Source organism: Microcaecilia unicolor, chromosome 1 (genome assembly GCF_901765095.1).
Source record: "Microcaecilia unicolor chromosome 1, aMicUni1.1, whole genome shotgun sequence".
Taxonomy (NCBI): domain Eukaryota; kingdom Metazoa; phylum Chordata; class Amphibia; order Gymnophiona; family Siphonopidae; genus Microcaecilia; species Microcaecilia unicolor.
The window spans coordinates 530,326,289-530,349,746 of record NC_044031.1 but is presented as its reverse complement, the minus strand read 5'-3'; the positions used below and the strand labels follow the sequence as shown (position 1 = coordinate 530,349,746).

General features: G+C 42.2%; 1 protein-coding gene across 1 annotated transcript in view; it reads right to left on the bottom strand.

The window, feature by feature from the left end:
* Positions 1 to 1,129: 1,129 nt before the first annotated feature.
* Positions 1,130 to 23,458, bottom strand: part of E2F5 (E2F transcription factor 5) — a 95,394-nt gene continuing 73,065 nt past the window's right edge. Inside the window, exons 7-9 of the mRNA XM_030216101.1 lie at positions 12,720 to 12,908; positions 11,895 to 11,939; positions 1,130 to 1,930 (exon numbers count right to left, since the gene is read on the bottom strand). Of these exons, the coding sequence (XP_030071961.1) occupies positions 1,821 to 1,930; positions 11,895 to 11,939; positions 12,720 to 12,908 (344 nt within the window). The 3' untranslated portion in view covers positions 1,130 to 1,820. The remainder of the gene's footprint in view (positions 1,931 to 11,894; positions 11,940 to 12,719; positions 12,909 to 23,458) is intronic.

The following is a 23,458-nucleotide window of genomic DNA, read 5'->3' as shown; positions in this document are numbered from 1 at the left end:
TTCAGATCTTATATACTGCTAACATCCCCTTGTTCAGGGTTCAGTGCAGTTTACATTATGGATGGTATGGGTTGGATATAGTTTTATAGGAAGGGAATTGGTTGTGTACAATCTTGCTACCTCACCTACAACCATATCTTTTTTCCTTATGCAAACTGTGTACATATTTTTATGTTAATAATATAGCTAACTGTAGGTTGACATAGAGGGGCATAATCGAAAGGGACGCCCAAGTTTTGCTGAGGACACCCTTGCAAAACGTCCTGATGGAGGGGCAGGAAAACCCGTATTATCAAAACAAGATGGACGTCCATCTTTCGTTTCGATAATACAGTCGGGGAAGCCCAAATCTTGAAATTTAGGTCGTACTTAAGAGATGGTCGTTTCTGATTTTCGGAGATAATGGAAACCAAGGACACCCATCTCAGAAACGACCAAATGCAAGCCCTTTGGTCATGGGACGAGCCAGCATTCGTAGTGCACTGGTCCCCCTGACATGCCAGGACACCAACCAGGCACCCTAGGGGGCACTGAAGTGGACTTCATAAATTGCTCCCAGGTAGATAGCTCCCTTACCTTGTGTGCTGAGCCCCCTAAAACTCCCCCAAAACCCACTACTGTACACCACTACCATAACCCTTACAGGTGAAAGGGGGCACCTAGATGTGGGTACATTGGGTTTTGGAAGGCTCACATTTACCAGCACAAGTGTAGCAGGTAGGGGGGGATGGATCTGGGTCCACTTGCCTGAAGTGCACTGCACCCACTAAAACTGCTCCAGGGACCTACATACTGCTGTGATGGACATGAGTATGACATTTGAGGCTGGCACAAAATATTTTTTTGGAAGGTGGTTAGTGACCACTAGGGGAGGTCATTCCAGATTCTCTCTGGTGGTCATCTGGTCAGTTCGGCCATTTTTGTGCCTTAGTCGTAAGAAAAACAAGACCAGGACGTCCATGTGTTAGGCACACCCAAGTCCCGCCTTCGCTAAGCCCCCCCGTGAACTTTGGCCATCCCCACGACGGAAAGCAGTTGGGGACGTCCAAAATCGGCTTTCGATTATACCGATTTGGACGACCTTGTGAGAAGGATGCCTATCTTCTGATTTGTGTCAAAAGATGGGCATCCTTCTCTTTCGAAAATAAACCTGATAGGGACTCCTTTTTTGACACATATCAAGCCCTGTGCTTGACATAGTTTGTTGTTTTCCTCATTGATGTTTTGGTAAGATTACTTGACTATCACAACTGTCCAATAATTAACAACACTGTTCACAACTGTAGAAAAGAGTCTAGACTAAACAGACAACTGAATTAGGCTCACGCCCATCATGATTGTCCATTGTATGCTATTTTGTCTTGTAGATTTTAAATCAAAAATGGTCCTTAAAAAAATAAAACGTGTGTCTGGGGAAGTAGAGTAATGTTATAAAACAAAGGTAATACACATAAAATGTGTATATAACACTGTAGAGCTGAAATACACAATCCATTCATAAGAATTTCTTCATGGTTGACAGCCCCCAGTCCTTATCAATGGATGCTATCTTGCATTCAGTCCAAGGCACCATATTCCTCTGGCAATGCCAGAAAAGCTACATTCTCTCTCTCTATGTCCCATCAGAGATCAAAGTTCTTTCTTGTGGGAGGCCAGAACATTTTAGGAAGGGCAATCATAAGGAAACAAAATGTACAAAAAATCCTACTATCAGTGAACTAGAAATCACACAATCACTATATTTAAATACTTAGGTTACAAAGAAGTCGAAGTCCAGTGTATTAGAGGTAGATAAGACTGTCCAAATGCATGTCCAGAATCTAATAGTTTAGTATCTGCACATCAAAAAGATCACAAATTCCTTCACTGTCATCCAGATTAAAGTTGTACTCATCTCCCGGTGTAGGGGATAACCTCAGAAGAGGAAAAACTGCAAGGGAAGAAAACACATTATCATGTGTATAAATCTCTGTTCAAAGCAGTTTCTGTTCATTTATCAATCACAACTCAATAAATATTAAAAGATTTTTCGGACTCTATACAATGCTAAGTTTTGGTCTATTTTAGCAGAATTTTTTAAAACTGAAATTGTTTAAATTATGCAACAAAAATTCAACAGTATCCCTCTGTGAAAAAGTATATGAACCCTTTCAATCAATAAGCTCCTTGAGCAGCAATAAAAGAAACCTTTACTTAAAATTGTGTGTTGCATCAATCTCTCAAAATGCCCTTAAAGAATTCTAGCCCATTCTTCCACACACAACTGTTTCAACTCTAACATTTAGAATAAAAGGCAAAGAATGAAACCAAAGATTCATCAATCCCTGAATCCTGGCTTCAACGGTGGCCAGTCCTAGTCACAAATATCTAACAGAATACCAAAGAGTAGATCAATTCTTTAGTGCTTATATGTAGAGGTAAATTGTAACTTTCCCAATACTGCTAATAATTGTTTATAGACTTTTCCTCCAGGAACTTCTAAGCCCTGTTTAAATCCAGCTATGCTGCCTGAGATGCTACTAAACTATACCACAGGATACTGGTAGAGCTCTCCTCTGCCTGCATAGACGGTACAAGACCCCACCAGATAAGCCGCAGGTTAGCCCTATCACCTTCTCCTTTGTTTCTTTACTATTTTTTTTCAAAGCAAGAAGCTACAATAGAGGAAGGGGCACCCCAAAGGCAAGTCCACCAACTCTGCACAGTCACCAAAAGACTCTGATAATGCCTTGCACTGCCCTGGCATTTCTGCTGCCTCCAGCTGCTCTCAAAATTGGATTTGTGTCCTATATATTTATTAAAATCACCTGCTTTAGAATTTTTATGCAACTCCATTTCTTAAAACCCATTAGGGATAAAAGGGGAACTATAGACCAATTGCAAAGATAGTTATTTTTGTTAAGAGAAGCTTTGGTTGCAAACCAACTTACAGCATATTTAGAGCATCATGATAATTATTTCCAACTCAGTTTAAGAAAAGGCTCAAGCACTGACTTTGCTAGATCTCTTACAAGATGCTAGAAATGTATTAAATAAAGGTTGCCAGGCTATAATTTTGTAGTTTGATCTCTCAGTTGCTTTTGATATAGTGGACAATCTGTTGCTTTTAGGATTACTAAGTGAGATAGGGATCACTGGGCAAGTTCTCAGATGGTTTCAGGGTTTCTGTCACTGGCAGAACTCTTAATGAACCCTGAAGATTGATCTGTGGGATTCCAGAGGGTTCACCTCTGTCCCTGATATTATTCAACGTGCCAATGGGTATGTGTCATGAAATGCCTAGCCACTTGCCTGGGGTTACCCCGTGGCTACTTAGAGGATCTATCCCCAGCACAGCTCAGGTCCACCTAAACCTGCTGCTTGTGCTCTACACTAGCACCCTTCTCCCACCGACTGGGTCCCAGCAGCCTCTGGGTGAGTCTCGCGCTCTCAAATTATCCCCAGTGATTTCTAGGTTACTGGAGCCACATTCCCTATGGATCCACAGTTCCCAAAAAGCACTCATAGACCCAACATGCAAACCACCAGGATTCTGCATCAGTCCAGAAAGGCAGAGGCAACAAACTAAATTGTTTATTGTCTTAAAATGTGCAATCAGCAAACAACAACAGGAAACTGAAATATGGATCAATTGTAACACTAAGCATTTGTTTACTTTCTAAAATGTACCTGGGAAGATCAGGACATATAACTGTTCACCGAGCCTCAGCAAAGAGATCTCTCTCTCTCTTCTCCCTGGCTAAGACTGGGGCAAAAGCCAGTACAATCCAAATGAAATATGCTCCTGAGCCAATCAGAACCCAGAACAAGTTTCAAAAACAGCTGGTTACATCCCTACAGGCATTTCTTCTATCTATCTGTGTGCCAACTAAAAAGAAGGAACGGTCATTTCTCTGTAACAGTTTTAAACCTAAACATGCACCACCTGCTGGCCAACCTAGAGAAATACACAAAGAAATATTATTACTACTACTACTACTACTAAACATTTCTAGAGCGCTACTAGGGTTACGCAGCGCTGTACAGTTTAACAAAGGACAGTCCCTGCTCAAAGGAGCTTACAATCTAAAGGATGAAATGTCAAGTTGGGGCAGTCAAGATTTCCTGAATAGAGGTGTAGTGGTTAGGTGACGAAGGCGACATTGAAGAGGTGGGCTTTGAGCAAGGATTTGAAGATGGGCAGGGAGGGGGCCTGGCATATGGGCTCAGGGAGTTTATTCCAAGCATGGGGTGAGGCGAGGCAGAAAGGGCGGAGCCTGGAGTTTCTGGTGGAGAAGGGTACTGACAGGAGGGACTTGTCTTGAGAGCGGAGGTTACGGGTAGGAGCGTAAGGGGAGATGAGGGTAGAGAGGTAAGGAGGGGCTGCAGATCGAGTGCATTTGTAGGTTAGTAGGAGAAGCTTGAACTGTATGCGGTACCTGATCGGAAGCCAGTGAAGTGACTTGAGGAGAAGGGTGATATGAGTATATCGGTCAAGGCGGAAGATAAGACGTGTAGCAGAGTTCTGAACGGACTGAAGGGGGGATAGATGGCTAAGTGGGAGGCCAGCGAGGAGTAGGTTGCAGTAGTCAAGGCGAGAGGTAATGAGAGAGTGGACGAGAGTTTGGGTGGTGTGCTCAGAGAGGAAAGGGCGAATTTTGCTAATGTTATAGAGGAAGAAGCGATAGGTCTTGGCTATCTGCTGGATATGCGCAAAGAAGGAGAGGGAGGAGTCGAAGATGACTCCGAGGTTGCGGGCAAATGAGACGGGGACGATGAGGGTGTTATCAACTGATATAGAGAGTGGAGGGAGAGGGGAAGTGGGTTTGGGTAGGAAGACAATAAGCTCGGTCTTGGACATGTTCAGTTTCAGGTGGCGGTTGGACATCCAGGCAGCAATGTCTGATAAGCAGGCCGATACTTTGGCCTGGGTTTCGGCAGTGATGTCTGGCGTGGAGAGAAAGCTGGGTGTCGTCAGCATAAAGATGATATTGGAAACCATGAGATGAGATCAGGGAGCCCAGGGAAGAGGTGTAGATTGAAAAAAGAAGGGGTCCAAGGACAGATCCCTGAGGAACTCCAACAGACAGCGGGATGGGGGTGGAGGAAGAACCATGAGAGTGTACTCTGAAGGTACGGTGGGAGAAATAAGAGGAGAACCAGGAGAGGACAGAGCCCTGGAACCCAAATGAGGACAGTGTGGCAAGAAGTAAATCATGATTGACCGTGTCAAAAGCAGCGGATAGGTCGAGGAGGATGAGGATGGAGTAGTGACCTTTGGATTTGGCAAGGAACAGGTCATTGCAGACTTTAGATAGTGCCGTTTCTGTCGAGTGTAGGGGGCGAAAGCTGGATTGGATACAATTTACAGACTTAATACCCACTGTTTTGTCACAGTGTGTTAGTGTCTTCCGTATCACATCTGCATGTCAGCCTTTAAACGTGTGTTTGACATCATTCTGCTTATTCCAGTGTTACATAAAGATTTTAATCCGCTAAATACAGTACAAACGTAATGATACAAGTTAATGCTTGGGCCACTTATTATTGCTTAAAATTAAATATTGATAAGAAAAATGTCATGACTGGGTACTCCCACTTCATTCTTACCCAATGGAAAGCTGAAGCTTACAAATACTATCTTACCAATTGAATCAACATTGAAAGTATTAGGAGTAGTTCTGGATACAACACTAACTTTTGAACAACATATTAACTTACTTAGTAAAAATAAATACTCAATCTTGCACGAATATCAATCAGGATTTCGATCGAACTATAGCACAGAAACAGTACTAGTAACCCTAATGAACAAATTTAAACAAACAATTGCAACTGGCAATAACATACTTCTACAATTTGACATGTCCAGCGCCTTCGACATGGTCAACCACGGAATATTACTACATATCCTGGAATACTATGGAGTTGGAGGTAATGTTCTTAATTGGTTTAGAGAATTCCTAACAACTAGATCATACCAAGTAACAACTAACACGGCGATATCAGACCCATGGACACCTGAATGCGGAGTCCCCCAAGGATCCCCCCTCTCACCAACCCTCTTTAACCTAATGATGATACCACTAGCCAAGCTATTAGACAATCAAAACCTTAATCCATACATATATGCAGACGATGTCACAATCTATAGCCCATTCAAACAAGACCTAAAGGAAATTACCAAAGAAATCAACCAAAGCTTCCAAATCATGCACTCCTGGGCGGATGCATTCCAGCTAAAACTCAATGCAGAAAAAACACAATGTCTTTTACTAACCTCACAACATAACACAAATAAATTCACCACCATAACCACCCCTAACTTTTCCCTCCCCATCTCAAACAGTCTGAAAATTTTGGGAGTCACCATTGACCGAAATCTCACACTTGAAAACCACGTGAAGAATACAACGAAGAAAATGCTCCACTCCATGTGGATACTCAAGAGAGTAAAACCTTTCTTCCCAAGGGCCATCTTTCGAAACCTGGTACAATCCCTGGTACTAAGTCACCTGGACTATTGCAACTCACTCCACGCTGGCTGCAAAGAACAGACCATCAAAAAACTCCAGACGGCCCAGAATACCGCAGCCAGACTCATATTTGGAAAAACAAAATATGAAAGTGCAAAACCCCTAAGAAAGAACCTACACTGGCTCCCACTGAAAGAGTGTACCATGTTCAAGATATTAGTGATCTTACTAATTATCACCCTATTGCCTCAATACCTCTTTTGTAAAAATAATGGAAAGCATGGTGACGAAACAACTTACAGACTTCCTTGACCAGTTTTCCATATTCCATGAATCTCAGTCTGGGTTTCGTTCGCACCACAGCACTGAAACCGTGCTCATTACCTTACTCAACAGCTTTCGGCAAGAGATAGCCCGCGGGAAAAGTCTTCTGTTATTACAGTTCGATATGTCGAGTGCTTTTGACATGGTTGATCAAGACATACTGCTGAACCTCCTCGATAGCTTAGGAATTTATGGTCATGTTCATAACTGGATCAAGGGCTTCCTTTCTGCCAGAACCTACCAGGTAATCGCCAACTCAGTTCTCTCGAAATCGTGGATAGTTACCTGTGGTGTCCCTCAAGGCTCTCCACTGTCGCCTACTCTCTTCAATATTATGATGATTCCACTGGCCAAGACCTTAAGTAACCTAGGATTTAACCCGCATATTTATGCTGATGACATTACTATCTACATTCCCTTCAAAACCGACTTGTCAAAGATCTCAAGAGAAGTGGACCGTTGTTTAACTACAATGTACTTTTGGGCATCTTCTTTCAAGCTCAAACTGAATACTGACAAAACCCACTGCCTACTATTAACTTCTCAGCACAACAAGTATAGGCCTCCCACACTAGTTACCTCCACCTTAAGCCTCCCCATATTAGATAGCCTCAAAATTTTGGGAGTCACCCTTGACCGCTCACTGTCTCGCGAGCAACACGTTCACACCACCACAAAGAAGATGTTCTTCTCGCTGTGGAAACTAACAAGAATAAAACCATTTTTCCCTCAAGAGGTCTTCAGGAGCCTCATACAATCCATCGTACTATGCCACCTGAACTACTGTAACGGAGTGTATGCCGGATATAAACAGCAACTGCTTAAGACGCTGCAGACTGCCCAAAACACAGCGGCAAGATTGGTTTGTGGTACTTCCAAGTTCGAGCCTACCACGCCCCTTCGACAAAACTTACATTGGCTCCCTGTCACAGAACATATCACCTTCAACGTTTGCTCTCTAGTACACCAAATCCTTTACGGCAAAGTACCTGCCTATATGATGGCTCTCATCTCCCTACCGCTCCGGAATGCGTCCCGTCTCGCCCACTTGTATCTTACCCTCCACTATCCAAACTGCACTGGAGTCAAGTACAAAACGGCATACGCCACCTCCTTCTCTTTCCTTGGGACTCAGTTTTGGAACTCTTTACCAAGGTCCATCAAAACCATTGCAGATCATCCGACATTCGGGAAATCACTGAAGACCATGTTATTCCGAAAAGCCTACCCTGCTGGCTCTCCCAGTGACTCCACTGCAGGAAGCCAACCAATCTGAAGACATTTGGACATATTCCCTTCCCTAACAGCTTGCCCTCTATCACCCTGCCTACCTATTTATTTGGTTTAAGATTGTATTTATATTCCCTTCCTTTATCTCTCTGTTCCTTCTTCCCTCTCAGTTCTCATTGCATTTATTTTAATGGTTCATTGTAAGCCGCTTTGAGGCTGCAAAACTGCGGCAAAAGGCGGGGTATAAATGATATAAATAAATAAATATGCACGATGGTTCATAAAATCATTCATGAAGATGCCCCGACCTACATGCTAGACCTCGTATACCTTCCACCCAGAAATGCTAAATGATCTTCCCGCACCTCTCTCAACCTACACTTTCCAGCTGTAAAGGGGTCAAATACAAACTAACACATGCGTCCTGCTTTTCCTACATGAGTACGAAGATGTGGAATGCACTACCAACTCACTTGAAAACGATCAACGAATTAAATAGCTTCCGCAAAGCTCTGAAAACCTCTCTCTTTAACAAAGCCTACCACGAGAACCCATAATTACTGAACACAACCCTTACACTCCTTTATTCAGAATGTCTCACTGCACAGCTGTATAACCAGATCCTCTTGTTTTCTTTTATCTCTTTGCAACACCAATTGTATTTCTTCCCTGTTATGGCAATGCAATAACAGATCTATGTAAGCCACATTGAGCCTGCAAATAGGTGGGAAAATGTGGGATACAAATGCAATAAATAATAATAAATAAGACAACTTCAAAAGATCAGACACCATCTAACTTTCAATCATTTCTCATTAGTAGTATATTCTCTTGTAATTAGTCAGAATATTGTAAAGCAGGATGTTCCATAAGATCAACAGCTACTGCAAAACACCACTGCATTTCAAACAAAGAAGTTTGAAAAATCTTCAATGGTTGCTCATTGAAGCTTGTGTAAATTTTAAGCTCTGCACAATGATTTTTGGCATAGTATATGGTGGGGCCTCTCCACTTTGTTGGTCCATGGTTTCATTTCCATCGGATCATAAGTTTTTGCGTTTGAAAAACTGATTAAAGCTTTCTTTTCCCATCAGTAAGTCCATTATAAACATCCACACTTTTCATTTCCATATCGTGACCTTAGTCTGGAATTCATTATCAGTGGATGTTAAATTAAAAATTTAGGAAAACACTAAAAACTTATCTGATTGTTGCAGTTGTCTGGGTCTTGCCGCATCTGAGTAAGTAGAACCGATGTTTCAGCCATTGTGCTATGGCTTTCTATAGGGTATGCTGTCACTTCTGCAGTTTGTCTTTATATATATAATGGGTTATTAAACCTGACTGGCTGGGATTTGAGGTGAGTGGTTTCCTCGGGAAGGAAGGAGATTTTGGTAGGTAAGTCTGTTGGTCACAATTTTAAATTCTGGTGGGAATGAAGCTGGAAATTCACTGGGACAGTTCTGACTCTGGAGGGGGGAGGAATTTCTGTAGGTCGTATTTTAAAACTTTGGGAGGAAGAAGACAATGTTTTTTCTTGACACCAGTTCTTTTTGTGCTAAATTTGTTTTGGATGAACGATGGCCATGATTTAAGATGAGCCCCTTGTCTCCACTGAAGTTATTAGGGTGTCTTGCTATCTTTATTGCCTTTGATTCTTCTTTGCCACTAATTTATTTTATTTATTACATTTTTACCCTGCGCTTTCCCACACATGGCAGGCTCAATGCGGCTTACATAGTAACAATATGAAGAATTACAAAGTCGTAAAAAAGAATAAACGCAATATTAATGGGGTTAATGGATAAGTAAACTGAACATAGGAGGAATTGTGTGCAGAAGGAAATGAGCGTTAGAATGTAGGTGTAGGAAGAAGGAGAGGAATGGATATGGGATAGCAATAAGGATAATGGGAAACATGGTCAATGTATAACAATTGTCAATAAGAATCATGTGGGCAGGCTTTAGATTAGGTTGAATCGCTAGGGTAGGCTATCTTGAAGAGATGGGTCTTCAGTGCTTTCCTGAAGGGCAAAAGGCCATTGATTGTTCGGATGGATCTTGGTAGAGCATTCCAAAGCATTGCGCAGACAGCTTCTTTCTCAAGTTCATAAGATGTACATGTATAGACGTCTTATCCAGGTGTGCTTGGAAGTTCTTTTTAATCAAGCCCATGGCACCAAAAATAATGGGAAATATTTCTGCATCTTTCTGCCACGTTTTCTTAGTCTTGGACTGCATTTCTTGGTACTTTATCCAAGATTTTTCTGTCCTCAAGTCTAATCGTATTTTTCTTACAATGAAGGGCTACAGTTGATTTTTCCGTGTTTCAAAGCTTGTAGTGTCTCATGCTCTTGTAGCCTGTTTTCTACTATAGATGGTTTTTATTTTAAATTGTGTTTCAGAGATATTTTGGTGCTCGTCTGTACCGTGACAATTTCTAAGTAAAACAGTTAAATCTTAAAGCAGAAACCTCTTTGGAAGCCAACAAGATCTGAAAAGCACTGTCAGGCAAGTTCACAGAAGCTCTGCTAACTTCTGTCAAGGCCAGGGATTCAATGTTGGGATGTACAACATTCCCTAATACTGCGTGATCAGTATCAAAAAACATTCCAGTCTCATAGAGCTTCTGAAGGAGAGTTCCAACACAAGAGGGAATCAGACCTACCTCGCACACTATGGGATGATGAGAATCATGGTTCCCTGGTCTTGTTTGAGCTTCAGAAGAGTTTTTGCTAATACAGGAATCAGAGAATATGCATATAGAACATCCTCTCCCCAATGAAGGAGAAAGGTATCAGAGGTTAGTTTGATGTGTGTCCCTTTTTTGGAATAGAATTGAGGAATTTTCTTGTTGAACAGAGTGGCAACTGAGGGTGTGCCCCATTCTCAAAGCATCTTGTGGGTAACAATGTCATCCAAGGACTACTCATGGTGAAGTAGGACATCTCTGTTTTTCTACCAGAATGTTGTTCTTGCTTTCCAGATATGTGGCCCTGATGGATATCCCTTGAGAGATGGCCTATTCCCACATTCTGGTAGTCTCCAACCCAGAAGGTATGATCCTGTTCCTCTCTGTTTGTTCATATAGTACATGGCTACCTGGTCTGTCTGAACTAGGACAACTTTTTTGGATAGCTGATCTCTGAAAGACTTTAGAGCATTCCACACCACCCTGAGCTTCATGACATTTATCTGATAAAGCTGTTCCCAAGCGGATCTCATACCATGGGTGTGAAATCCATCTACATGTGTCTAAACTGGTTTTGGGAGCTCATCTATCATGTCACTTGAGTTGTGCACACAATGTATAGAATAAGGTCAGTTACACACCTAACTTATTAGATGCTAACTGGCTTTATCAACAATTGCCAATTATTGTGTTAGTGCTAAATTGGCTCTGTGGCAATTACGCATGTAACTGACCTTAGTATTCTATAAACTGGTTGTGCAATTTCCATAGTGTGCAACTGCAATGGGGCTGTGGACCTGGAAGAGGCATGGGTAGGTCATGAGCATGCTTAGGAGTTACGCACATGGAATGCTGCTACTCACTGGGTTTCTGTCAGGTACTTGTGACCTGAATTGGCCACTGTTGGAAGCAAACTATTGGGCTAGATGGACCCAGAATGGCTATTCTTTTGTTCTAGAATACTAGTAATTACACGAATTGATTTCTTTATGATTCCCACATGTGGTACTGTTTTAAGCACATCACAATTAACAGCTCTACTATACCATTAATGGAATAGCAAAAAAAAAAAAAAAAAAAAGTAGAACACTCACTCCCATTATCAGTATTACTTACATTTTTATTCGCAAAGTTATGAAAAACTACAAAGTCAGTATTTGCCCTCTAACAGGAGAGAAGGGTTGATAACATACCATCAGAAGACATTAGTTCATCAATGAGGTCATCACTAATAAGTCCTATGAAAAGAACAAAGTACATACTTGTAAGTAAAACTTAACTTTTTTTTTTTTTCCAATTTTTAAGTCTTGTACAGCTGCTGGTGTATCTAGGTTATGTTTCTTCAGCCATGCCAGACATGATTGATAATTCTCAGAGTAAAATGAGCAAAAAGAGTTGCAGTTCTCTCATACTTGGCTGATTATTAAATGAAATACATTACCAGTACTCTTGGCTGGTCTATTTCCTTTTTTAAATTAAAGAAAAAAAGTTAACTATTGCCACAGCTCCCAGTTTCCTGTGGTGGACATTTCAAGTTTCTGTGGTAGTTTTCAGAATTCTGTAGCAATTATGTGGTACATTTGCATATTAAACTACAAATTTGTATTACAAAATTTTACCTCCCTAATGTGGCATTTAACCAGTCAATATTGGGGTAACTGACATCACCCATTATTATACTGTTGCCAAATTTGCGAGCTTTTCTATTTTCTGTAAAAATATCTTCATCTTTCTGATCATTCTGGCCTGCCTGTTGGTAGTATAGCCCTACATGCTTTCCCTTCACACATGAAATTTCTATCCATAAGGATTCCACATTGCTGTTTCATAGAGTCCTTATTTTGTTTGACTCATAACATACAGAGCAACCTCCCCTCCAATTTAATCCATTCTATCATTGTGATATAATTTATACCCTGGTAACACAGTGTTCCATTGATTGTCAACTTGAAGCACATGCAACCATTACCGTGAACCACACTCAAAGAACTAAAATACAAACTAAGATTATTTCTTACCCCCTGGTTCTTCCATATTTCCTACATCCAATGAGCTTGTTTTAGTAGTATTGGCATCTAGTGGAAGAACCGATGAATGATCTCTCAAGCCAGTCTGCTTTATATCTGTAGCAAGAGCATCACATACCACTGGATCTGTTGGGCTTGAGTAACAGGTTGCTGGAGATGTATTCTGTTGCAAAACAGAGTCTACAAAAGAAAATAACTCCAGGTTACAGAAATACTCTCTGCAAACTAGGAGCAATATAAAGACTAACTATATAGTAAAAAGCTTCTACGTTATGATCAACAAATTTACAATGGATGGCAAGGAAATAAGCTACATTTTAGGAAACATTCTAAAAAATTAAAAAATCAGTTTTGTAATATTAACCAATGTGAAAATATACAAAATGCCCCAACAGCCACCTCCTGCCCAGTTGGCACAGGGAAAAGAAACAAATTAGAGTTCTGGACTTTAGTCCAAACAAAACAAATAACATGATTCTTTTGCTTCCAGAAGGGCCAAATCAAGTAGAATCAAACCAAACTGAAATCATAGCTGCCGCCATCACATTTGAGGAATTTCCAAATATCTAACTTAAATACTCCGCTCACTGGAGTAATTCACAGAATTTTAAAACATCTAAATTGTTTTTTCAGGATTTAAGTATCTTTCTGTTGGCTTAATTTTACAGTACAAAAACTAATGGGAATGATTTTATGCTTTTCTTGATGAGATAATAGGGTTAGGTTTAGAAACACTACTGGTAATCTCTAATGAAGGTAAGAAACTAAAAACGTAAGAGAAACAGAGAGAGAGGGAGAGGAAGAAGTAACTCAGTGGTTACAGCAATGGGTTCAGAACCAGAGAAAGCAGGTTTAATTCACACTTCTGCTACTGACACTATATAGCTTTGGACATGTCAATATCTCCCACTGCCTTACCCACTTGACTGTAAACTTTTCACTGAAGCGCTATGTACAGCCAGCAGCACTATAAAATGATCATACAGTAAACCAACCCTCATCATTCCCATCTACAACTTGTGTATGTTTTTATTTATTTATTTCTGTATTTGTATCCCCACATTGTCCCACCTCTTTGCAGGCTCAATGTGGCTTACAATATACCGTAATGGCGACCACCATTTCCGGAATGAGAAGTACAGAATATTATTGCAACTAAAGTACAGAAAATATAAAATAAATTAGAAGGTATATAATTCATTTCAGGTATTTGAGATCAAGGGTAATGAACAACATTCAATAATGACAAAATGTTTAAAGTAACCAAATAAAAATAGTTTAGTGTTAACTTATTCTGGTATTGATTTGATATCAGGCCTTTATGTAGGATCCTTTTGATAAGTTTATTTGAACAGGTTAGTCTTTAGTAATTTCTAGAAGGCTACTATATCGTGCGTTGTTTTTATGGCATTCGGTAGTACGTTCCAAAGTTGCGTGCAGATGTAGGAGAAGCTAGACGCATATATTGATTTATATTTAAGTCCTTTACAATTGGGGTAATGGAGGCTCAAGAATGTGTGTGATGAACTTTTTGAATTCCTTGCTGGTAGATCTATGGAGGTCTGACATATATATCGGGGTCTCGCCATGAATAATTTTATGAACCAGGGTGGAGATTTTGAATGTAATTCGGTCTTTTAGTTGTATTTGGTAATTGGAAAAGGGAAAAAGAAATCTAAAGAAAACATTGCTGAAGTAAAGTAAAGTACCTGACAATTGTCCATTTATCACTTGCCTAATCTGCGAGTATACCAAATGGTCAAAATTATTCCCAATTAAATCTCTGGAAAAAATAAAACTGATGGTATAATACCAGAGAAAACTAACTAGGAGATGAATAAGTAAAAGGATTAGCGAATGATACATACCTGTAGCAGGTGTTCTCCGAGGACAGCAGGCTGATTGTTCTCACGACTAGGTTGACGTCCATGGCAGCCCCCACCAACCGTAAAAAAACTTCGCGGGCGGTCCCGCACGCAGGGCACACCCACCGCGCACGTGCGGCCGTCTTCCTGCCCGTGCGCGACCGTTCCCGCTCAGTTGAATGACAAGCAAAGGAATGAGTAAAACGCAACTCCAAAGGGGAGGAGGGAGGGTAGAGAACAATCAGCCTGCTGTCCTCGGAGAACACCTGCTACAGGTACAGTGGTGGAAATAAGTATTTGATCCCTTGCTGATTTTGTAAGTTTGCCCACTGACAAAGACATGAGCAGCCCATAATTGAAGGGTAGGTTATTGGTAACAGTGAGAGATAGCACATCACAAATTAAATCCGGAAAATCACATTGTGGAAAGTATATGAATTTATTTGCATTCTGCAGAGGGAAATAAGTATTTGATCCCCCACCAACCAGTAAGAGATCTGGCCCCTACAGACCAGGTAGATGCTCCAAATCAACTCGTTACCTGCATGACAGACAGCTGTCGGCAATGGTCACCTGTATGAAAGACACCTGTCTACAGACTCAGTGAATCAGTCAGACTCTAACCTCTACAAAATGGCCAAGAGCAAGGAGCTGTCTAAGGATGTCAGGGACAAGATCATACACCTGCACAAGGCTGGAATGGGCTACAAAACCATCAGTAAGACGCTGGGCGAGAAGGAGACAACTGTTGGTGCCATAGTAAGAAAATGGAAGAAGTACAAAATGACTGTCAATCGACAAAGATCTGGGGCTCCACGCAAAATCTCACCTCGTGGGGTATCCTTGATCATGAGGAAGGTTAGAAATCAGCCTACAACTACAAGGGGGGAACTTGTCAATGATCTCAAGGCAGCTGGGACCACTGTCACCACGAAAACCATTGGTAACACATTACGACATAACGGATTGCAATCCTGCAGTGCCCGCAAGGTCCCCCTGCTCCGGAAGGCACATGTGACGGCCCGTCTGAAGTTTGCCAGTGAACACCTGGATGATGCCGAGAGTGATTGGGAGAAGGTGTTGTGGTCAGATGAGACAAAAATTGAGCTCTTTGGCATGAACTCAACTCGCCGTGTTTGGAGGAAGAGAAATGCTGCCTATGACCCAAAGAACACCGTCCCCACTGTCAAGCATGGAGGTGGAAATGTTATGTTTTGGGGGTGTTTCTCTGCTAAGGGCACAGGACTACTTCACCGCATCAATGGGAGAATGGATGGGGCCATGTACCGTACAATTCTGAGTGACAACCTCCTTCCCTCCGCCAGGGCCTTAAAAATGGGTCGTGGCTGGGTCTTCCAGCACGACAATGACCCAAAACATACAGCCAAGGCAACAAAGGAGTGGCTCAGGAAGAAGCACATTAGGGTCATGGAGTGGCCTAGCCAGTCACCAGACCTTAATCCCATTGAAAACTTATGGAGGGAGCTGAAGCTGCGAGTTGCCAAGCGACAGCCCAGAACTCTTAATGATTTAGAGATGATCTGCAAAGAGGAGTGGACCAAAATTCCTCCTGACATGTGTGCAAACCTCATCATCAACTACAGAAGACGTCTGACCGCTGTGCTTGCCAACAAGGGTTTTGCCACCAAGTATTAGGTCTTGTTTGCCAGAGGGATTAAATACTTATTTCCCTCTGCAGAATGCAAATAAATTCATATACTTTCCACAATGTGATTTTCCGGATTTAATTTGTGATGTGCTATCTCTCACTGTTACCAATAACCTACCCTTCAATTATGGGCTGCTCATGTCTTTGTCAGTGGGCAAACTTACAAAATCAGCAAGGGATCAAATACTTATTTCCACCACTGTATGTATCATTTGCTTTCTCCGAGGACAAGCAGGCTGCTTGTTCTCACGACTGGGGTATCCCTAGCTCTCAGGCTCACTCAAAACAAGAACCCAGGTCAATTGAACCTCGCAACGGCGAGGGCATAACAGAAATTGACTACGAAGAACAACTAACTGAGTGTGCAGCCTGAACAGAATAAAAACGGGTCCTGGAGGGTGGAGTTGGATTCAAACCCCAAACAGATTCTGCAGCAACGACTGCCCGAACCAACTGTCGCATCGGGTATCCTGCTGGAGGCAGTAATGTGATGTGAATGTGTGGACAGATGACCACGTCACAGCCATGCAAATCTCTTCAATAGTGGCTGACTTCAAGTGGGCCACCAACGCAGCCATGGCTCTAACACTATGAGCCGTGACATGACCCTCACGAGCCAGCCCAGCCTGGGCGTAAGTGAAGGAAATGCAATCTGCTAGCCAATTGGAGATGGTGCGTTTCCCAACAGCGACCCCCTTCCTATTGGGGTCGAAAGAAATAAACAACTGGGCGGACTGTCTGTGGAGCTGTGTCCGCTCCAGATAGAAGGCCAACTCTCGCTTGCAGTCCAATGTGTGCAACTGACATTCAGCAGGGCGGGTATGCGGTTTTGAGAAGAATGTTGGCAAGACAATTGACTGGTTAAGATGGAACTCCGACACCACCTTTGGCAGGAACTTAGGGTGAGTGCGGAGTACTACTCTGTTATGATGAAATTTGGTATAAGGAGCATGAGCTACCAGGGCTTGAAGCTCACTGACTCTACAAGCTGAAGTAACTGCCACCAAGAAAATGACCTTCCAGGTCAAGTACTTCAGATGGCAAGAATTCAGTGGCTCAAAAGGAGGTTTCATCAGCTGAGTGAGGACGACGTTGAGATCCCATGACACTGCAGGAGGCTTGACAGGGAGCCTTGACAAAAGCAAGCCTCTCATGAATCGAACGACTAAAGGCTCTCCAGAGATGGCTTTACCCTCTACATGATAATGGTAAGCACTAATCGCACTAAGGTGATTCCTTACTGAGTTGGTCTTGAGACCAGACTCTGATAAGTGCAGAAGATATTCAAGCAGGTTCTGTGCAGGGCAAGAACGAGGTTCTAGGGCCTTGCTCTCACACCAGACGACAAACCTCCTCCACTTGAAAAAGTAACTCTTTTTAGTGGAATCCTTTCTAGAGGCCAGCAAGACACGGGAGACACCCTCAGACAAACCCAACGAAGCAAAATCTACGCCCTCAACATCCAGGCCGTGAGAGCCAGAGACTGAAGTTGGGATTCAGAAGTGCACCGTCGTTCTGCGAAATGAGAGTCGGAAAACACTCCAATCTCCACGGTTCTTCGGAGGACAACTCCAGAAGTAGAGGGAACCAGATCTGACAGGGCCAAAAAGGCGCTATCAGAATCATGGTGCCGTGGTCTTGCTTGAGCTTCAGCAAGGTCTTCCCCACCAAAGGTATGGGAGGATAAGCATACAGGAGGCCAGTCTACCAAGCGAGGGTATCAAAGAAAAACCGCAGCTAGGCCGCAATCCGGTTTCCGGGGCTGACAAAGAGAGAGACGGAACACGTCTCTCTCTAGCACGGAACAGAAAAAAAAACTGAGAGGAATGGTCGCGCACGGGCGGGAAGACGGCCGCGCATGCGCGGTGGGCGTGCCCTGCGTGCAGGACCGCCAGCGAAGTTTTTTTCCCAGTTAGTGGGGGCTGCCGTGGACGTCAACCCTGTCGTGAGAACAAGCAGCCTGCTTGTCCTTGGAAAAAGCCTAGTACAGTTCTGGGTGATACAACAAAGTAAAATAATTTTTTTAGGTTAGAGAGGTTCTCAGAGTTGTAAATTCACCCAAAACGAGGCATCACGATATGACGCCTCTAAGGGTGGACGAATTTCTCGATCATAGAACTTCTCTTAGGTGTATTTTTTTTTAATTTTTCAAAAAAAAAAAAAAAAAACCCGTGTTCCAATAAGATGCTATTACATGTGTGAGTTTACACCTCACAAATCTCAGAACTGAATAAATTAATCCTATCACTTTCTCCAATAAAACCTCCTGCACATCCAAAAATAAAAAATGTGCTCTAATCTTTCTATTCTAGGCTCTATAATCTAAATACTCTCAAATCTATACTATCATAAGTATGTTTAATCAAAGAAACAGGCACTTAACGTTCACATGGTCCAGAGGATCCTCAGTGGACACAGTCCTTGACAGCCATCTATCAAAGCTAGCCGTGCTTATCAGCAAATATATCTCCATTGCTGGCAGTGGCCACAATTATCTGTATGTCATAGTCCAACTGGAAAGAATTTTTATTTTGTATCTTTTACCAGCACTTTAGAAGCTTCACCACCTCAAAATCCTACAAGGCTGGTTCCGTGGAACCCCAATCTGTCTTTTCGACCTATCCTTTCATTTGCTTTAGAATAAAATCATAACGAGTCCAACTCTGCAGGGTTTCGAAATGCTTCTTCAGGAACTCTTGTGTATAATAATTTGTACTCTCTTCCAAAAATATGAAAGAGCGCCTCTCCTCCGTAATTCTTCTCATGCTTCTAAAACTGAGGATATTTAAATGCTCCCCGGCAGGAAATGTCATCATCAAAACAGGTGCAAATCGTAACAAATAAAATAACTACCCGCTGGATTAAATGAGTGTATTCCATTCAATCAAATCATTCAATCTGTTAGGAGCCATCGTTCCCAATTCAAAAATCCAATACTGCTCTTTTCTGTTTAAAATTTGATCCATATCACTTCCTCTGATAGAACAAATCACTTAGTCAATAATTAGCCACTTCAGTTGAGTAAATTGATGATCTTTTTCAACGCAATGCGTTACTAACGGGGCAGATAGTACTTGCCTGTGTAATCTACTTTTATGTTCTGTAAGACGGAGTTTAATCTGTCTCTTTGTGCGTGCAACATACCATTTATGGCAGGGGCATATTATCCCATAGACAACATACATAGATTCACAGGTCGTATTAGTTCTGTATTGATACACTTTTTGAGGTGATCTCGGAGAAGTCCACTGAGTGCCCTGAATAGTTTGTGCACAAAACTGACAGTGGCCGCAAGACTTATGACCAATCACAAGTTGTGAAGGGGAATCATTGATAGTGTGAACTGTATGTACTAGTTTATCTCGTAAATTCGGCCCTCGTTTATACTGTTGTTGAAAAGGTGCAGGGGCGCTGAAGCATAGTCTCTAGAACTCTTGGCCCTTTTGAGATCAGATTTAACCACCAAGGAACAATGAGGGGCTGAAGCTTATCAAAGCCAGGTGCATCCGGTACATGGTCGTCAATTTTTGGGTGGAGTACCGGGAACAGAGGGTACGCCCAATTCTGCATGAGAACATCTTGTCGGGGTCAAGATGGGAGGCTGTTCCTGGCTGCATGGAGATCACTGCACCAGCACCTTTTGTATGGAGGGGGAGCGGTCCTCCCAGTACCAATGCTCCTCAGGTGCTGAATCCCTTGGCACCCCCGGAGCTTCCTGCACCGTGTATCAAGAGGGATCGATGCCAATACTTCTTGGCCTTAGCCCAAAGCTATCATTGAGGCTCCTCAGTGCCGAGGAAGTGTTCAATCCTCCCGTCACCTCGGGTCCAATGCAGATTGGTCCTGGGGGCCCTGCACAGCAGTCGGCACTGAGCCAGATGGAGATCCACTCGATGCACAATTGCTCCCAGTGTCTACAAGGTCTAGCAGCCATAAGGACCGATGCTTCCAATGCAGATGCAACACCTGACACTGACATCGAAGGTTCGGACAGGGCTCCAAAAATCTTCTCTCGTTGAGCCTCTCTTGCCAACTAAGTCCTTTTCTTCATGTGAAAACATAGGACACAGTTGTAAGGGCTAGGATCAGGCCCCAAACACTGAAGACACCAAGAATGGGTGTCCTTACCCCTACTGCACCGGGAACAGTGCTTAAAGCCACCGGGAACCTTCATGGACATGGAAGGAAAAACTTCCAAGGCCAAATCAAACAACTCGATGGTGCCGAAAAAGAGGCAAAGCACCAGAGAAAAAAAATAAAGGGAGAACCCAACCAAAGTCAAGGCCTAAATGCAGCCTAGAGACAAAGAAAAAGAAAAGAAACTTAAAAGCAGCAAAAAAATAACTAAAAAAAATAAAGGAAGGGAAAAAGGAGAACCTAAACAAAGGAACAAGAAAAAACCACTGCAAAAACACACCAAAAAGCACTCAAAAAAAGCTCTATCCAAACTGGGCTATGAGGAGCAGAGGTAAAAGGGTGTCCACGCCCCACCATGGTAAAAAGAGAACTGGCAGTCCCACGATCTCTTGGCAGGTGAGAAGGCACTCACGCATTCGCAGTAGAGTAAGTCTCTCACTCCACAAAGCTCTTTTCAACTTGATATAAGCTCCAGACTGGACAATGCGGCGTTACCCACATGCAAGAATAATAGACCTGCTTGTCCTCGGAGAATGCGCTATTATCTTGGAGCATTATCAGCAAACTTTAGAATCTTTGCAATGACTGTTCTTGGCCACCCTCTGGAAGCTGTAGGTGCTCTTATACAGTGAGCCCTCGACTTATGGGAAGAGCTGTGATCATCATGTGACCCCCCCCAAGTTCCAGAAATTTGGCCATCAAAGTAACAGAAAAATAGTAAAAGATAAAAATAAATTATATTATATATATATATATATATATATATATATATATATATATTGCATTTGTACCCCACATTATCCCACCTTTTTGCAGGCTCAATGTGGCTTACAGAGTGTTATTATGATATAGTCATTACATGATCTTAAATACAGTCTGTAATAAGCTGAAGGTAGATGAGGATTTAAATGGAAAGGTGATAGGTAAGGTCGTGAGAGAGGTGTTTTTGAAGCACTTGGGTGGTTTAGATATATATATATATATATATATATATATATATATATATATATATATATATATATATATATAATTTGTACCTCCAACGTTCTCTGGCTGGCTGGCTTCGTAACATCTCCTGATGTCAGCAAGCCTCCAGCGTTCCCTTCCCTCTCACTGTCCCGCCCTTGCATAAACACGTAATGACATCAGAGGAGGGCGGAACAGTGAGAGAGAAAGGAACGCTGGAGGCGAGCTGACGTCAGGAGATGTTATGAATGGAACAGAAGCCAGACAGCGAATGTTCAGGTACAAATCGCTGGACATGGAGGGGAGGGCAGGGCAGGGCAGGTCAGAGGAGAATTGATGGACATAGGATGGGAAGGAAGAATCGCTGGACATGGAGGGGAGGGCAGGAGGAGAGAGAAAAAAACGTTTACACGAGAGCCTTCCCTAGGGCCTGTTTCATTGTTGACAAAACGGGCTTGGTTCCACTTGTATGTATGAATGTGTGTATATATATATATTTATATATATATATATATATATATATATATATATACATACATACACACATACATACACATATTTATATATATACACACATACATACAGTGCACGCCATTTAAGTGCACGTCGGATAAGCGCATGCTCTGTTTAATTGCATGCCGTACTTCGGTCCCGTTTTTGGCACCATCAATTTCTATGGGGACAAACTTCGGTTTAGCGCACACTGATAACTGCAAGATTCGCTTATATGCATGGTTCAAGACTGCTCCTCTGCAGGAAAGACTCCGCATACCCAACCTACCCATTGGTCCACGCAAAAACTGCCTTCTGCCTACACCACTGCAGTCAAGCATTTATTTATTTCTGCATTTGTACCCCACATTTTCCAATCTAGTTGTTGGTTCAATGTGGCTTACATAGTACCGGAGAGGCCTTTGCAGGTTCCGGAGTGAACAAATACAGGGTGATGATGTGGTAAAATCAAGTTCATGTGGTACAGCCACATTAGGGAATCGAAGAATGGAAGAGTTGTATTATGTCCATTACGTGCTTTAGTTTGGTTGTGTTGCAAAGATTAGGCCTTTAAGTTGGATCGGTAGTTACAGAGTACTTCAAGTAGATCAGTTACAGCGCTGTTTGCAATAGTCGGGAGCTTTGTTCATAGTCTATTAGTGGTCATGCATCTGGGTGTGTTGGTTGTTGTTCAGGCAAAATGTGTGGGTTCATTAAAGAAAACGTTTCTGAAGAGGTTGGCTTTCAGGTGTTTCCAAAAGGTTATATAATCGTTTAGGTCTTTTGGTAATGTGTTCCAAGTCTTGGGGCATATGTACTTGAAATTGGTCGAGTATGAAGATTTATGTTTTATTCCTTGGCATTTAGGGAAGTATAGGGTGAGGGTAGGTTCTTGTGCCCTCAACTGCATTTCATACAGGTAGTTCTATTAGGTTTGACATATATTTTGTTGCTAAGCTGAAAATTATTCTGTAGGCCAATGAGCATATCTTGAATGATAAACGGGATTTGATGGGTAGCCAGTGTAGGTTTTGGAGTATCAGTTTTGCTATTTCAAATCAATTTATCCGAATATTAGTCTTGTGGCTGTGTTTTGTGCCATCTGCATTTTCTTTAATAGCTGATCCTTGCAGCCAGCATAAATTCCATTGCAGTAATCGGAATGTGAGAAGACAATGGATTGGACTAGTGAGCGGAATACATTTCTTGGGAAGTAGTTTTTTTATGCATTTTAGTTTCCACAAGGTTTGGAACATTTTGTGTGGTGTTTGAGATTTGTTTACTGAAGGATAGATTGCGTTCGATGGCAACTCCTAGAATTTTAGATTGTCAGTTATTGGAAGGTATATGCCCATGACGGTAATGTTTGGGAAGTGAACAGTTTTGCGTAGTGTGTGGTGATGCGAGTATCAGGCAGTGAGTTTTTTCTCTGTTCAGTTTGAGCTTGATTGTCTCTGCCCATGATTCCATAATGTTTATGCCATCCATTATCCTGGTTGCGATTTCTTGAAAATTCTTTTTGAATGGGATGTACATTGATACAGTATCTGCGTATATAAGAGGGTTGAAGCCTTTTTTGGATGGTGTCTGAGCAAGAGGGG